Here is a 17,427-nt window from a genome sequence, read left to right on the forward strand (position 1 = left end):
CTGGGGTCAAACACTCACGTTAGTGTTTCAAATTAGGGTTAGCGCGTGATACTGGGGTAAAAAATTAGGATTAGCGTTCCACATCGGGCTCAACGGGTTCAAACACTAGGGTTAGTGTTCCATATCACGGTCAATGGGTTCAAAAACTAGGGTTAACGTTCCAAATCGAGGTCAACGGGTTCAAAAACTCAGGTTAGCGTTCCAAATCGGGGTCAACGGGTTCAAAAACTAAGGCTAATGCTTCAATTTCAGGTTAGTGCATGGAACTGGAGTCCAAAACTAGGGTTAGCATTCCAAATCAGGGTCAACTGGTTCAAAAACTACGGTTAGCGTTCCAAATCGGGGTTAATGGTGTCAGAAACTAGGGTTAGTGTTCGAAATTAGGGTCAGTGCTTCAAACCGGGGTAAAAAAGTAGGGTTAGCGCTCCAAATCAAGGCTTTTTATTTTGTAAAGGATGACCATGTATAGTAAGGCTTTCTTTGTAAGAAAAAAATGAGCATGTAAGGCTTTTCTTTTTTTTAGAAATAAATAAATAAATAAATAAATAAATAAATAAATAAATAAATAAATAAATAAATAAATAAATAAATAAAACAAAGGCATTGGATTAATAACAAATATCAATTTTAATCTCTTTGTGATTCATTCAAATTATATTAAAAGCATCAAACTCTCAAGACAAAAGTAGATGTCATGACACAAACACTTTGGTCCACTTTGGTGTCAATGAAAACAACGAGCACAAACATCCAATCAAAAGGCACCACTGTTGCCACAGCAACCATTTCCCAGGCGCTCACTTTCTCCCGCCTGGCCTTATTTGGAAACGTCAGCATATCCTATTAACTACACAGAGACCTCTGCCTGATAGTTTTCTTTCGTCACTCACTCACTCGCTCACTCACTCACTCACTCACTCACTCACACGCACGCACACACACACACACAAAAAAAGGAAAGGAAAGGAAACCAAATGTACAAACAGTCCGTCATTGAGACATTGGGGTGATAAGTTGAAACAATTCGGCCAATCAGGAGGCGCTACAAACAAGATTCATCTGTGATGCATGTGGAACTCCAAAATGGTTGGTTGACATCACTCCTTGGAAAAAAAACACCACGCTTCAGGTTTAGTCTGTCAAACAACACAAAACCTTTTGCCCTTCTTGAAAAATCAGGTAGACGTCTGTGAAAACCAAAAAGGCACAGAGCGAGCACGTCACTTCTTGGCGTCGGTCAGAATGATGTTGGCGGTGACGAACATGAGGCAGAAGACAGCCCACAGCAGCACGAACCACACCCAGGCAGCGTGGCGGAAGGGCGAGCGGTGCGTGTTGACGGCACGCCGGGCCGTGATGGGTTCCACATGGCGGCGGGCGTGATAGACCAGCAGGGCGGGCACCACGTACTGGATGCCCGTGCCGGCGTAGGCACCCGTGATGCCCACCAGCGACTCCAGATTGTGCGTGCAAAAGGCCACCAGGATGGGCGGCACCAGCGTGATGAGGGGAAAAACCACCCGGTCCACCACCCACGGGTAGGTGCCGCCCTCACGGTGGAAGAGCGTCTTCCAGTTGTTGCGCAAGGTGACGGCGATGATGGGGAAGTTGGTACTGATGGTGAAGACGGGGAAAAGGCCCAGGAAGTAGCGCAGCGCCGCCACGTCCAGGACGTGGCAGTTGTCCGTGAAGTTGAGCGTGTACATGTCATGGAGGAGCGCGCTGTCGAAGCAGAAGATGGCGGTGAAGGAGAGCAGCGCGTAGAAGCCCAGGATCAGCACGTAGTTGGCCAGCGCCAGCATGCCCACCCGCTTCTTCTCGGAGATGGGCGTCACCACCGAGGGCAGCGAGTGCTGGCACATGAAGGAGTACACGCAGACGCCAAAGAGATTGGGCACGCCCGCCAGGGAGGCGGCGGAGGGGCGGCCCTCGCCTTCGCCCTTGCCGATGCGCAGGAGCGCCAGGATGATCATCATGGTGAACGCTGGAAGGGACAAGACAAGGAAGCACGTTACATTGGGCAGGTCAACCGGTTGGTAGTTGGCCTTAGGTTACGTTAAGGGGGTCTTATTTTAAATGTGAAATAATATAATAATACCTGGTTAGCAAGTCAGTCATTAGGTTACTTCATAAATGAGTAATGGCCAACCACTCGCCCACAGCACGTGACGTTTCAATCCAAAGGTTATCATTTCAAGCTTGCTACATTCTTAATGATGAGACATGAGGAAGAATGTCTCCAACCACCTGCGATGTCCACATGACTCCCTCGTCCATCAAGCGCTCTCATTCTGACAACAGCAGTCGGATATCCGTCAGGATAAAGTCGTCGCACGCACACGCCGCACACGCCGCACACGCCGCACACGCCACACGCCCACGTGTGGACAATTGAGCGTGCTAGCTATGTTAGCAGCAGCCAGTGTGATTTATCTTTGCTTTGCAGGCCTGCCAATGACCTTGATGCTTCAACTTAACAGCCCTCTGAGGACCGTCTCACAGACAAACACACACACATACACACGCACCGGACGCTCCAAGGAGACATCATTGGAGGAGGTTCGCTTCACAGGACATGGCATTGACGTGCTTGAATAATCAGGTGACGCTGAAAGATCGTCAATCTCAATTGGAGCTACGCAATTTGGGCGGAGGGGGGAGGGTTAGGGGGTTGGCGCCTAGTTAGTGGCTGACACTAGTTAGTGAGTGAGCTAATGAGTGTGTTAATTATTGAGCCAATTAGTGACTTAGCGTGCTTAATGAGAGTAAGAAAATGTTGATAAACAAGCAAGTTTGTCAGTTAGCTTGTTAGTGAGTCAATTTTAGTTAATGAGCCAGCTGATTAGCAAATTTTTGAGTGTCGCAATGAGCAAGCTAGTTGTTCAAAAAGAAGAAATGATGGGAAGTTTGTCAAGGTGACACCAACAAGTCAGAAGTTGCCGATTGAAAATCTCCACACGAGCGCGCTCGTGCTATCGGAGAGTTGACTGAGGATAGCCGTGCGGCGAGCGGCGTGACGAGGCCTTGGGGCGAGGCCGGGAGGCGGAGCAGCACGCTAGCTGCCCGCTAACCCTGACATCACGAAAGGTGACAGAGGATGAAGTCAACACCGTGTCGCACGCTACGTCGCAACCACGACACCGACAAAAAACGTGACGGACAGGCTGGCGGGACAAACGAAAACAAGAATGTTACGAAAACCAAGGAAGCAAGCATGAAAAGAAGGAACGAAAGTCTCAAAGGAAAGAATGATGAAGAAAGGACGTGAGAGGTGGAGCCCTCACTTTCATCAGTGCCCCAACGCGTCTTTAAGTGCGGACACTATATTTTACTTCGAGGTGGCGGTGAGTGACAGTCCAATCAAGGGTGGGACGGCCCGTCAAGCTTGTCAGAGTGAGGAGATGGGAAGTTGGGACGCCAAGTGGCACCGCAACTTTGACGGATGCCCCTCGACGCCACACACACCAAGGATGAAATCCCCGGAGTATGGTCAAAAAAGTACCATGGGAGGATTTCACAACATCATTGGAACAAACGTGGCTGGACACATCTAACGGACAAACTTAAAGTTGGTGTTTGTGTTTTTCAGGCTCTTTGAGAGTCTTTGGTGGGTCTATTAATGGTACGCATGGCTACCAAATTTCATGTTGCTAAGTCAAAGTGTCTTAGGGGGCTGAATTTTTGGTTCGCCACCTGAGGAAATGCTTTGACCCTAAAATGGCCACTTCGAACCAAAAGGTCAAACGTTATGTGTCATTTTGGGTACGACTTTCAGATTTTTTTTGTGGGTCTACTCATGACAGAAATGTCTACTTCATTTCACAAAGCTGGCTTCATGAGGCAGATTTTGGACATTCTAAAGTCTTGAGAGTGAATGGGACGGGATCAAAATATCGTCTGTCCGTTCGTAACATCTCAACTTTGTCAACCAAGAAGAAAACCGACATTATTTTGTCTTTCGTGTGATATTGTAGAAAGATATGGAGCCTTACCAATCCAGCGCATGAGCGAAGTGAGGATCTGAAGGTATTTCGTCTTCTGCGCGTTGAAGAACGTGAATGGTCCCAATAGAAGGGTGAAAACGCTCTGAAAAAAAACATCAGATTGTCATTTTTATTCAAAGGCTAATAAATGCCAGATGATCTTGTAAGGCAGTTTTGCTGCACGACTGACTGCACCTCGGCAAAAAAGCAATAAAACCAGCAATGGCTACTTAAGAAAAGCGTCATTTTGCATTTCTAACTTCTGTTTTTCCAAATGATCTGGAAAGGGACACGAGTCAAAAGGAGGAACTCGATTACCGGACCGAGCAAGCATCATTGAGAATCACCATGATGATGGGCAAGATTCACAGTGGCTGATTAACTAACCACCTAAAACGGGGTGAGAAAAAAAAGTAAAAAATCAACATCATTACACTAAATGACCGCCATGATGCTTTGGTGCGTTTTGGCCCATCAGCTCCATGTTGCAGAAATTCACCTCGGCTCATCGGAACGTGTCAATTTGTTTCGCCGCTTATCAAGCTCGGCTTCCACCCAGTCGGCCCGTAAAGGTGCACTGGGCCGAGAAGCAATAAGCGCTGAGTCAGGGATGAGAAATTGCAAAGGTGACTAAGGCGCTGATGGATACAAGCTCCGGGATTCAATCTATTAGCTCCTCATCGGAAGGCCGCCTGCCCGCCCTGGGCGAGACGGCAAAGCAAAGAAAAAGCACAAAGTCAAGTTAGCATAAGAGGAGGTTCAAGGAAGGCGGCGAGGGCGTGTTAGTATTAGCTGCTAACTCTTTTTTTTATGTACTTATACGTACGTTAGTGAAAACACTGCTGACGCTTGGAGATGGACAATGTCCATGAATTCCAATGGGGGTGAAAAAAAAACTAATGTCATAGATCTTTCTCGCCCTGTCAGCCGTCGCAATAAATTTGCCACAAGTTGCTCGGCCAAAGTCGGGCTGACGTTGACGCGGCTCACGCATTTCCCTTCTGTCTGTTCTCCATCCTGTTTGTGCTTTTGACAGAAGAAAATTGGACGCGCACGTCCGCGACCACATCTCGCACTGACTGATTTTTTAGAAGAAGAAAAAAAAAATCCATCAAATCATCAAGGGTGGCGCTTCGCAGCCTGTTTAAGTGGCATGATGGAAATCTGGTCAGAGATGAGCTCGGGTCGCGGCAACGAGGTCAGCGCGGCGCCGCCAGACGAGAACGATGAATAATTCTGCCGCTTCATTAATGAAGAGCACCGATCGGAATTTCAACATTGTGCCAACGCTGAGGTCCTTAAAAAAACAAGCTAGACCGGGAAATGAGAGCATTTCCTAAGAGAAGGCGGTTTTGCAGGAGCGGATGGAGCCCAACAATGTCTTCTTTTTTTTCTGTCACTCATCTGTGATTGACCTTGAGTTCCCCTTCAGCAATCCCCCGCCCTCCCCGTCCAAATTTGGCACCTACTGCGATCCTCTCCATCAAGCCATCTGCACCCCGGATGTCTCCTAGCACCTCCACGTCAAACGACGTCTTGCGTTCAATCATCGCTTTCTGTTGCTTATACCTGCCGCAGATGTTGCGCGGCTTGTCAAGGTCAAGTGCACAGGATGGAATCGTGCTGGATTAAAAGTGTACGGAACATTAAACAGACCCAAGTATGGGATCATGGAGGGGTTTGTCATTAAACACGAGCTGTTTTAGAGGTGTACATGCATAAAATGTACAATGGTATTAGGATACTAAAATGGAATATTGGAGGTGTGTAAGCCATAAACTTTCATCGCAATGTGTTCAATTACAAGGGTGTACACATAAATTATAATTTCAATATGCTAGAGTGGAACACGACTGTAACACGCGTGCGCACACACTATAGCAACAGGACAAAGGCAGCAAGTGTGTGGCTAAGATCCAAAATGGCGGCCCCCGCAGGGAAGGAAGGTCAATGAGGCTCCTTGGAAGAAAACATTTAGCAGTGTGTTCATCAATCAGCAATGTACAGGGGGAGGGGGGTAGCTTTAAATTAACTTTAGCCCAACACGCGGGACAGCGGCCACACAACGTAATGGAAATATCTACATGGAGATAAGGCTGCCAACAATGCGGCGTAAGCATAAAGTGCATATAGCGCATTGATTTTTTTTTCTCTCCCCTGCAAAGGGGCCATAAATCAGGCGTTAAAACGGCACGAGGTGGAGCACGCCGCTCGCCACTTGGCGAGCTAAATGCGCCAAAGGCAGGGGGACAATCAAGGACATGGCACGGTTTTAATTGGAGTCTTAGGACGGGCAACATCCCCGCCCCCCTTGAAAGGCACCACCGCCACCCGCTTCTTAATCTTTTCAATCATAGCGGCGCTAAAGAGGCCGGCCGAGATCAACGGCGGCGGGCGTAGTTACGCAAGTGCCTCCCTCCCGGCATATTGCCGCCACATAGGCGCCACGCTGCCTCTGTGGAATCAATCAGTGCAGAAAATCACAGCCAATTGATCCGCTTAGCAGCTTCTGCCCGACCGGGGCGCTTTCTGTTGTGTCACATCAAGTAGCGACGGCTAGCTGCCAGCGCGCACGCTAATTAGTCGTCGATCGTGTCGATCTGCTGCGCACATCTGAATCAGACGCAAATGAGGTCCGAGAAAAATACAACCGTGCCGAATGAGACTGCGAGACATTGGCAACGGAACGTACCAAGTTCAGCCAGAGGGCAGCAGCATCCAAAAAAAGACCAAAGACATTCGAGTGTCTATTAAGTGGTTTGAAAATGAATAATCTGGATGAAAAATGACAGCCAATTTCTCAAGTCAACCTTTTGGAAAGTGACTTTTTAATCAACGGCGAGAGGACAAATCATCACGGCCGGCCGAGAACATAGCGTAACAACAGTAACACTTGTCGAACACTATCCCACCTGGCAGAGAGGGGGAATTTAACAAAGCAGCGAAATGATGAGCGACAACAAGAAGCATCCTTTAAAAAGCTGAAGATTTATGGCCCCGACACCGGTGCAGTGGTCCGGTTTTACTCGGCTCCTTAATAAAGCACGATGCTTTTATGTTCGCCGCATTCATCGTCGGCCCGCGTTCACGCTCTGATTGTTAAACATTAATGGCAGCGGCAGAAGGCTCATTTACATTCCGCCAACGCCCGTCGTTTCACTTATGATTTATTCCCGCCGTTTTGTGTCCCCTTCAACGCCGCCGCCATATTTCTCATCTAATATGCTATAAATCAGACACAGACTCATTCAGGCCAGCACAGATTAGCAGGAATTACGGACACTTTTACGTGTCGTGCTGATCCTGAAATATATCGCATGGTGGCGCCCAGAATGGAATGTTTGGAGAAATGTGGAAGGAGGAGTGCCGGGGAAAGGAGAAGGAGAAGCAAGGACTTACCAGGAAGACTCTGTAGGCGTCTTTCCTGGTCACCGAGCCCCAGCACGCGTCCGTGTCGTTGTACTTCACAGCTCCTGCGCTGCACGAATGGTTCCCGCTGACGGAATGAACACATTCGCATTTCAGCGGCAAATATTTGTGACTATATTCAAAATGTTAGCACGGTTGAAAGGTTTTGGAAACTCGCATTGTCCTGTCAACAACACTTTTCTGACACCTGTCAATCACAATTGAGCGGCAGGATTGTTTGGAGTTTATTCACTTTGGCGAGGCTACCTAATGAAGTGTCTGGTTTCTTTTTGGGGTGGGGCAGGGTTCTTCTTTTGAAGGAGAAAGCAGGAGCATGACGGGCTCCCATCACGCCTCTCAAACAACACATTGTGCACTGAGGCTGTTATAATAAAGCACAGTGGCAATAAAAATGGGTCTGGAAGCCAGCGAGATTCCCGGGAGCGCCGGCAGCCGAGGGAGGTCAGGCGGAGTCAGCTCGCTGTTATTGTCTTCACAAATACCAGCAACAACTAGAAGACGGCGCACCAGCCGCCCAGCCCTGCCAAAATATGTACGAGCGAGTCTTCCAATATGGATCGGGGGGTGAGGGGGGGCCTCCGGCTACAAAGTATATTTAATTTTATCCAGCGGTAAAAGTCAACAAACGTCCACTCACCAGGCCACCTCCATGAGCGAAATGGGCACGGCAGCGGCGTAGATGGCCAGGTCGCCGTACAGGTACACGATGATGCAAATGTAGAACATGTTGACGCCCACTGCAAGACAACACAAGAAGCAAAAGTCAAATGTGCGAGACTCGCCGTAGGCCGCATATTGGAAACGACACGTGAATAAATCCCATCAAGAGTCGTTGTGTACAATGCGAAGCGTTTGTGGACATTCTTAATCAAGCAGTGGCGCGCTCATCTTTATCATGGGAGCAAACAGCTCGTCGGCAAACGTTGGTGGACAAATAAGGCCAACGTGCACGTTTGCCTCATTAATATGCACGCTCGTCGCTCCGACGCATGGGTGCAAATATGAAATTAACTCAGCCACACAAGGGCAAACTTTGATTCCTCGCCATCTGCCCTCACGTTACTTCCTCGTTATCATCACGCAGCGATGATCATCCGAGTGACCCCCCCCCCCTCATCCGTCACCCTTTTGTGGTTGAGGCAAAGAGGGAGGGGCGGGGGATCAACGGTCAGATAATTGATTAGCGCCGAGGAAAGTCAAGGCGGGTCCAGTGAGGAGGAATAAAAAATGTCAGCTTTATGGCATCAAACCTTGAATGGGCTCTTCCATTAAAAGACCGAGTTGAGGAATTAAACAGTAAAAAATGAAACGAGCACATAAACAAACATCCATCAAGTTAACGGGCTGGAAATCCATTCAATAGCCCCTCGCACACTGCCGTCAAAGATGTAATCGTACTTTTTTTTTCTGGGGGATTGATGATTTGCAAGAAAAGCTTTAGAATGAAAGTCGTCTGCAATCCAGAAGCAAATTAGCATTTTGTGGGATGCCGTGCTTTGCTGGGTTCTGTGTGAAATGCAAAGGTCATAAATCCTTGCTTGAGCCCCTTTCTCACTGTGCATTAAATGCAGAACCCCCCACCCTGTTCAATGTCAGTAACATTTTCCAATTAGCAGGCGCCGCGAGTGGTCGCCGTTGTCTGTCAGCGGAACGCCAGCTTGACTGACAGCCGCCATGACGGCCTAACAACGGCACAGGCTGTTTTTTAATTAAGTTCTCAACACGTGGGGAGGTACAAAATCAGGTAGACAATGCAACAATGTCACAAGTAGGACTTTTGAAACATGCTCTCTAAATATGATCACTTTCAAGGTCTCAGTTTGTTCAATCTTTTCCTAAAATGGTTCAGCCCTTGTGCTTGGTCTCAAACCATTCGTTGTACAGTTTGCCCTCATTAACCTTCGCCTTCAAGTTTATAGTCTGATGAGTCTGCTGGGAGGGGAGAAGATCCCAGGGAAAGTTTGATGAAGGAAGATTTACAAATTAAATCTAAATGGAGCCCGGCCACACACATACACACTTTGTTCTTAAATATCCACAAGTAGGACACTGCAGCAAGGAAATATGCCGGCAGTTGACCTTGTCAACACGGAAACTGATGCAGAGGAGAGAATTGTCACAATAACAACACAATGTCCGGACGCCATCATTTTTTACTTCTAAAATGAGGTTCAATACTTTTGTGTTAGATTTCTTTTCTACACTTGCAGTACACCTTTGTTGCTGTTCTATTCCAGTCCTGCTGGTGGCGGTAATGAGCAGATATAAACAAGTGGCTTCATTTTACAAGTATTCCATGTATTGGATCCACGAGGTCACTGCACCATTTGGCCCCAATGCGACTCACATTTTAATACATTTTTTTCCATGTATAATGCGCCCCCATGTATAATACGCACCCTAAAAATGGCATGTCGATGCTGGAAAAAGGTCTGTACCCATGTATAATACGCACCCAAATTTTGACTCCTACTTAAGTCCGTAAACGTAAAATTATTTCAATAAAAAGATCGTCTTTGGGAACAACCGGATGTTCCTCTGCCGGTCAGTATCACTGCGCATGCGCTAGCAAACTCGATAGCGAAGAAACGTTTCGGATTTGTGTAGGGTACATTGTGACAGCAAACGAGCAGGTGATCGAGCAAGTGTCTGATACCAGAGCATTGTGTTCGTATGGAGCGTGTTTGAAGTGAACAGCAGAGAAGAAAGGAACAAGGCAAAGTGTTGTGAAATAAAATATTACCTGTAATACGCATTTAGGTAGAGAACTGAACTCTCGCTCTTTATATAGCTGCCGTGTCTTGCGCATCCGTTCTGCGCATTTGTAATGGCGGCCTCCGTATGATATCCGGTTTGCGATGGAGATTAAAAAACAAACAATATTTGACAATAACACACCATCAAGGATTGCACCATCGCATCAAACGATGTGTCGTCAATTATGAATTTTACTGACTAAGTGTGTTGGGCAGGATGGCTGAATGCGATGCGCGATTGACAACAAACAAGAAGAAAGGTGATTTCAAGTTTTATTTCGAGGGAGATTTAAAAAAATATATAATAATTTGTACCCATGTTTAATGCGCACCCCAGATTTTAGGACAATAAATTAGTTAAATTTTGCGCATTATACATGGAAAAAAACGGTAATTTGTTCTTTTAAGATAGTTTCTCTCTCTGCCAATCATGTTAATTGTTCTTCACAAAAATCACCAGGAGACTTTGTGGTTGTTGTGAAATTTTGTCAAATTTCATTGGCAATCGCAAAATGACACGAGCGCTCGGCTCTTTTCTGCGGACGCTCTTGCCAAAAAAGAGGAACTACACACTTGTTATCACAGGCTAGCATCTGTCCCTACGCACACACGCGCACACTCACTCCCGTAATCCTTTGCAATTTCGTCTTTTGTCCGAGTCCTTCTGGATTAAATCGGCACTTGACACGTGACTCGCGGCTCGACGGTTGCACACTAAAATTTATTTGAAAGATGACATTTAGGCTATTAATAACGTATTCAGATTAGTGAAGCAGCATGTGGTTTATCTTCATACTCACCTTACCCAAATAACTGCCAACAATTTGTGATGTGTATTTTGTTGTTTTTCCCTAAAATTGGTGGATTAATTTTTTAAAATTCCTTTCTCATCAAACCATTCGTCAATTGATTTAATGCGTCTAGTAAAAAAAATTACATCATCAATCATTACATAAAAGTACTCAACTAAATTAAGCAGGAAAGATAACAAGAAAATGCTTCATTAACCACATTTTACAAATTTTAATTTTTTTTACTTTAAAAATTCAAAATCAATTATAAATAAGAAAATAAAACACGAGTATGAATAATTATATTTTTAGGGATTTTACATGCCATTTTCATCATTTAATTTCATAAAAGAAGAAAATGGCATGTCGATTCTGGAAAAAAGTCTGTACCCATGTATAATACGCACCCAAATTTTGACTCCTACTTAAGTCCGTAAACGTAAAATTATTTCAATAAAAAGATCGTCTTTGGGAACAACCGGATGTTATTCTGCCGGTCAGTATCACTGCGCATGCGCTAGCAAACTCAATAGCAAAGAAATGTTTTGGATTTGTGTAGGGTACATTGTGACAGCAAACGAGCAGGTGATCGAGCAAGCGTCTGATACAAGAGCATTGTGTTCGTAATGGCGGCCGTATGATATCCGGATATAAAAATAAATAAATAAATAAAAATAATTTGTACCCATGTATAATTCGCACCCCAGATTTTAGGACAATAAATTAGTTAAATTCTCCGCATTATACATGGAAAAAAAACGGTAAATGAAAAATACAATTAAAACACAAAAATGAAAGATTATTTTGACAATTTCATGTATCAAAACTCTGAGCGTGTTTATTTCTATATAATAGAAAAATATTCTCCCTTTTCCAATATATTCGCCAATTGCCTAGCATGTGTGCTGAGAGCTCCCCCTGCTGGCCGCAGACTGAGTCCCACATATGGCCAGTGACGATGAGGTTGCATGAGGGCCTGCAGAGGTAATTACCACCTGAGGCGTGCAATCTTTTCCTAATGACATTGTGTTCTTCTTTGTAATTGGGAAGGCAAGATTCATTTATGGAATTCCATCGGCATGATCATTATGGCGAAAAAGGTGAACGACGGGACAGACGGACGCCTGGCGGCGAGAGTGTTTACCTTTGTTGAAGAACATGGACGCCATCTGGCCCATCTCTACGCGCTCGGCAATGTCAAAGTGGTCTACGGTACTGCCGGAACGTTCTGGGGAAGGCGCAGTGATGTGAATTATTGAGGAAATGTCATTTATATTATATATTTATTCCTATCATCACTTGAAATGAATGCATTTTTTTGGGGGGTTTCAATGATGTGACCACTTACGAACTGACAAGATGGGCTTGGTCTCCGGTTCGCCCCGCCCCCTCGCTGTGCTGTCATCGTCTGAGAAGTCTGAGGCGGAGTCGTCATTAATCTGCTGGTGAGGCAACGCAGTTGTTGTTAAAAAATCAATTCATAATCTAGAAATTAGTATATGATAAGATAACCTCGTCCTGCTCTCTCCTCTTCCATCGCAGATGAGCGTTGGCCGCCGCCATCGCCTCGATCACGAAGGTGGTGGTCATGTAACTGATGAGCGGGTAGGTCATGTTATTAGGTGCAGACAAACAAATAACAACAAATTTGAAAATGTGGCGTTACGTTCTGAAGCGCGACACTCACCTCATGAACGCCAGGAAGGAGATGAGCGTCAAACTGACTACCCAGCCGGCCGTGGCGAAAGCTCTGGGCATGGTGAGGGCCCCTGTTCCCACAATCAGGTTGAACATATACACCAGACCCACCTGCAACAGACGGCCATTTTGTTACTTCTCTTAATGCTTGTCTTGGCTATACATTATTTATTCACGCTCATGTTCTAGCCCACTTAGAAAGGAGCCGATCAGCTGTCAGAGAGCTTTAATCATTAAAAGTGTAGGCCCAGCAAGAGGATGCGTTTCAGCACTTTTGCTTCCTCATTGAGCAATCCCGTCTCCAACAAAGCACGTGCTTCGAGGTCATGAAACGCTTTTATAGAACTCTAAGAGGAGACGAAACGAATGCTTCGAGGAGGCATACTCACAAACGCAGAGTAGGGTTCCCCCGTCTCTGTGATTCCACCTGCCATGGTTGTCAGAATCTATCCTCACCTGATGGGGGGGGGGGGGGGAGGTTTTGATAAACACAATTGAGAGGACTGCGTTGAAGTCCGACGTCATCACTGACAACTTTTTCACAAGCAAAGACCTAGCATGAAGCTTATGGAAAAGCAGACATCAATAGGATGGAACAGGAGAGAGATTCCAAGCTCTTCAAAGATGGCCACTTGTGAATCAGTATTTTACAGGTCTGGCTCCATTCAGTTGGTCAGATACCAATCAAAGCACCCTAAATCTGTTGTGCTGCTGTCAACTCTGCAAAAAGGTTCTCTGTGCCAGACAGATGGCAAAATGAAGACAGAATCAATCCTGTATTACAACAGCAACAAATGCTGGCACTAATATCAGGGAATTCTTACATCAGCTGTCTACAGAACTGATATCAGCTGAGATGTCAGCCAGGAATCCCGTAGCGATGTCAGCGTCAACAGCAACGGGACAATGGACAATTAGTGATTTAGGACATGTGTATTTTTTTAATTTTTAGAATGCACTTACTGTACCTGTGGAGAAAAAAACAGAACAAACAGTATACCCACGTTGGGTACACCCTGCGTTGTAGTAATCCTTACATCTGTCAATGGGGCTTCCCTTTCTGTAAAATGTAAACATTAGCTCACCTGTCTTGCTGTATGTTTTGCTAGCTGTAGGTAGCCGCTAACAGGGCTAGCATCCGAGGCGTCAGCCGGATTAAATCCACACCGACCAGCCCGCGAGGTTCACGCGAAAGCAGAACCCTTCTCCCAAATTGCAACATAAGCTGTTCATTTGGTCCACCATAAGCGAGAAGTCGCACAACGTGACACTTTCCCCATTAGGGTAGCTCAGAAGTCGCCACTGAGGCGTTCAAGGGGGTTCTCAAGTGTTTCTGCTTTGAATTTCCAAAATAAGAGAACATCATGCTGTTTTCGACAACGTGGATTTTACTTTGAAGGGTTTCCAAGAGATCATCTGACACGTGGACTTTGCACGATGTGTTGGCGACCTAAGTGTGTGAAGAAATGACATGAAAATATTTCACGATGTAACCGGACCATTGTTTATGAGTTGAGGAGAAGTGCAATATGAAGTGATGAATGGAATAACGTTTACAAACAATGTCAAATTAATTGAATGAACACTTTGTTGTAGCTTTATGCTCTGATAAGCTTCTGTAGTGTTGTCACTTATAGTGGGTTGCTTATTGATTGCTCTAACAATAACACACGGAGGCAAGGATGCAGTACGAGCCGATCTTTACTGGGTGCTCCGTCACGACGACACACAGACCTCACCACACGACAGACCAACACAGTCGAGTACTGAGTGCTCGATCCAATCTACCACACACTTGAATACAAGTTTAATTGTTGAATCATCTTGTTATCATGCCAACTTAATCAGCGTCTTGTAATCACAGAAAATTGATAAATATGATCTCTGGCTACATTTCCAAACAAATCATGAATTTTCATGTGTTTTGATTGTGTGAGCTTGAATTTAACTGTAAAAGTCTGGTGGAATCCAAATGTGAAACATCACCGCCAGGAAAATCCCAACAGTGACAAAATAAAAAATAAAGAAGATGAGGTCGATGATTTCCGCAACCCGTCGGAAGCGTTTGGGCCGAGGCGCGTTGGCTGCACTCGCCACTTCCCGCTGAGCCACGAGAACCTCCTGCAAGACCAGCCTCAGCTGCTCGCGCTGTGACGGAGGTCTGGTCTGGATGGGCAAACCTTCCACTTTCACAGGATCTGCAAGGACAGAGGTGGGTTCCAAATGGGCTTGCACAATTTGCGCAAGCGTCACGTGTCTGCCACCCACCTTTCTTCTCCCGTTTCTCAGAGGGAACTTCCCTGTTGGACACCCTTGTCGACTTCTTGGGGAACTTATCATCCAGGTCGATGATGAAACTGACCACCATGGCCTCCAGCACGCTGAGGCCCACCAGGGCGAACACACCCACGCAGAAGTTTGCTGAAAGGCATCAGAGGCGTCGTCAGCGAGAGCGCGACAGGACGGATGCGACCGCCCGCTCGCTCACCTATGATGGGCAGGGTGTCCTCAGTGGAGGGCAGCAGGTCCTTGAGGATGAGCAGCAAGACGGAGATGGACAGCAGGACAGTGATCTTGAAGCTCAACTTCTCGCCCCGGGCTTCGCTGATGAAGAAGGACGCCACGTCCAACACCAGCAGGTAGAAGAGCGGAATGATGAAGTTGATGACATACAGCATTGGCTTCCGCACGATTTTCACCTGTGCGCAATGGCCAATTATGATGAGAAACATAATCTGAGGAGCTCAACTGTGAATTGTTGGAATGCAGCAGAATTGGACTTGGACGCAAACCTCACCTGGTAAACCAGCAAACTCCAATTCCCCCATCTCTCGGTCGTGTTAGCGATTTCCAAGTGCATCAGGCTCCACTCCCCACGAGTCACCATAGACTGCTCCGAGATGTTTGTGAGAAATTCATCGCCGCCAAAGGCCCCGACTCGTACGGCATGATCTGATTTGGGTTTGAGACGACAGGCGTTGAAGAAGTTTCCTTTCAGACTCTTAGACCGGCGTCCACTCTTACCGTCACTGATCATGGAGAAGAAGGTGATGTTGCAGCTCTGCCGGTCGAAGGGGAAATTCCAAAGGTCCAGCTTGCACGTGGATGTCAGCCGCTGACGGGTGCTCTTGTGAATCATTCCGTTGGAGAACACCCTTACATGTGCACTCTCCTGGATGCTCCCGCTGTCCGAGGCACTGCGATTGGTCAGAGAAAAATAAAGACAAACTTTGTGTGTCTTTCCAGGCATGACTTCCTAGGACTTGACCTCAAAGATAGCCATGCCAACCACATCTCATGTTCAGTGAAACTGAATTTTATGAAAGACGCTGTGACCCTAAAATGGCTGCGCCAAACCAAAACTCCAGACTTCTGTGACTTTTCCGTCAGATATTGCCGCTGCGTGCGTCCATTAGTCGTGCAAACGCACGCACAAAGGGCAACGCAAACAATGAGTCTTGTTCTTATTGTGCGGTTTGATTACACGTGACGTTCTGCAAACGCACGGAAGCCGCTATTCAAATCGCTCACAATGATTATATAATAGTCATGTCTTGTGTTACACTGAACATGTATGTGTGAGACACAAAAGGCACAGTGCGGCGGACTCGAGAGTGCCACCTGCTCTTACGTCAGCAACAACGATGGAAAGATGAGCTAAGTCAACTCACTCCTCTTGGATGTTTATGTTAGGTGTCCACAGTTTGGAGCTGGGAAAAGTGAAGTCGGTGATGTTGCAGAAATCGGACGGCTTCCACTTGAGGAAATCGTTCTCCCAGACCTGCCAAACAGAAAAGATAAAACGAGCACCACATAGAAATTGATCATTTGATACGCGTCGACTGAGCGGCTTCTCACCTTTTGAATCCACACGTGGCTCATGAAGGTTTGAAGCTTCTCATCCTGCGCATTGACAAAGAAAATTAAAAAGAAGACATAAACTATTTTCATTTTTTGTTCTAAATTTTTTGCAGGCTGATGCAAAAATGTGTATGACGTCAAAAGTTGACGTCAACCTGTTGCCAGCCAATCGCAGGGCACACAGAGGTAAACAACCATCCGCACTCGCACTCACACCTAGGGGCAATTTGGAGTGCTCAATCGGCCTACCATGCATGTTTTTGGTATGTGGGAGGAATCCAGGGAACCCACGCAGGCACAGGGAGAACATACAAACTCTACAGGGAGGGCCGAAAGTGGAGTCGAACCCGCACACCCCAAATTATAAGACGCCGTGCTAAACAGTGCGCCAGAAAAGAAAAACACACAAAACGACAAAGAAATTCTAAACTCTCAGCATAAAACACTCAAAAGCCAGAAGATATCAAATACACATCTTTTGTGACTTACCACCTGAAAGATGCCGTACAGCAGCATGTTTATCTTCACGGAAGTGACCTGCCTCCAGTCCTTGACGGGCCTGACGTTGGCCAGGTATTCGTTGGAGGAGCTCAGGTTTAAGTGCCCCAGCAGATCCGAGTAGGAACACTCGTTCGCCCGGTTGCACGAGGCTACAAAGACAAGTTGCCGACTCATCGAAATAACTTTGAATGAGATCGAACAGCATGGACTCACCGGCCAGGCTCAAAAGGACGACAGCTCTCCAGGCCGACATGCTCGTTTGCCTCAGCCGCTAAAACGGCGGCTTGATAAAGTGCGCGCGGTGGGAGGCTTGTGTCAACAGCACAATAATGGTCCGCTGAACGCATCGCGGCGCTCCTTCAGCCTATTATACCCAATGTGACCAATTGACTCAACAGATGTGGAAAA

At 46.5% G+C, this 17,427-nt stretch overlaps 2 protein-coding genes across 3 annotated transcripts; both read right to left on the bottom strand.

Annotated features, from left to right (window-relative positions):
- Window positions 1-608: 608 nt before the first annotated feature.
- tmem104 (transmembrane protein 104) lies at window positions 609-14,008 on the bottom strand. Of its 2 annotated transcripts, none has more exons than XM_061303414.1 (10): window positions 13,743-14,008; window positions 13,047-13,113; window positions 12,647-12,768; window positions 12,472-12,553; window positions 12,308-12,398; window positions 12,104-12,187; window positions 8,050-8,149; window positions 7,383-7,479; window positions 3,993-4,086; window positions 609-1,984 (listed from the first exon to the last, which is right to left on the bottom strand). In XM_061303414.1, exons 2-10 carry the CDS (start codon window positions 13,089-13,091, stop codon window positions 1,221-1,223), a joined length of 1,479 nt encoding a protein of 492 aa, XP_061159398.1. In that variant the 5' UTR covers window positions 13,092-13,113; window positions 13,743-14,008; the 3' UTR covers window positions 609-1,220. The 2 variants fall into 2 exon arrangements, with proteins under 2 accessions (XP_061159398.1, XP_061159397.1); XM_061303413.1 differs by having other exon boundaries at window positions 12,308-12,401.
- Window positions 14,009-14,340: 332 nt separating this feature from the next.
- Window positions 14,341-17,407, bottom strand: LOC133170459 (5-hydroxytryptamine receptor 3A-like). The gene is made up of 9 exons (XM_061303415.1): window positions 17,233-17,407; window positions 17,008-17,168; window positions 16,516-16,560; window positions 16,329-16,438; window positions 15,682-15,854; window positions 15,455-15,609; window positions 15,146-15,356; window positions 14,926-15,078; window positions 14,341-14,855 (listed from the first exon to the last, which is right to left on the bottom strand). Exons 1-9 carry the CDS (start codon window positions 17,270-17,272, stop codon window positions 14,602-14,604), a joined length of 1,302 nt encoding a protein of 433 aa, XP_061159399.1. The 5' UTR covers window positions 17,273-17,407; the 3' UTR covers window positions 14,341-14,601.
- Between the last annotated feature and the right edge of the window lie 20 nt (window positions 17,408-17,427).

Source organism: Syngnathus typhle, linkage group LG17 (genome assembly GCF_033458585.1).
Source record: "Syngnathus typhle isolate RoL2023-S1 ecotype Sweden linkage group LG17, RoL_Styp_1.0, whole genome shotgun sequence".
NCBI lineage: Eukaryota > Metazoa > Chordata > Actinopteri > Syngnathiformes > Syngnathidae > Syngnathus > Syngnathus typhle.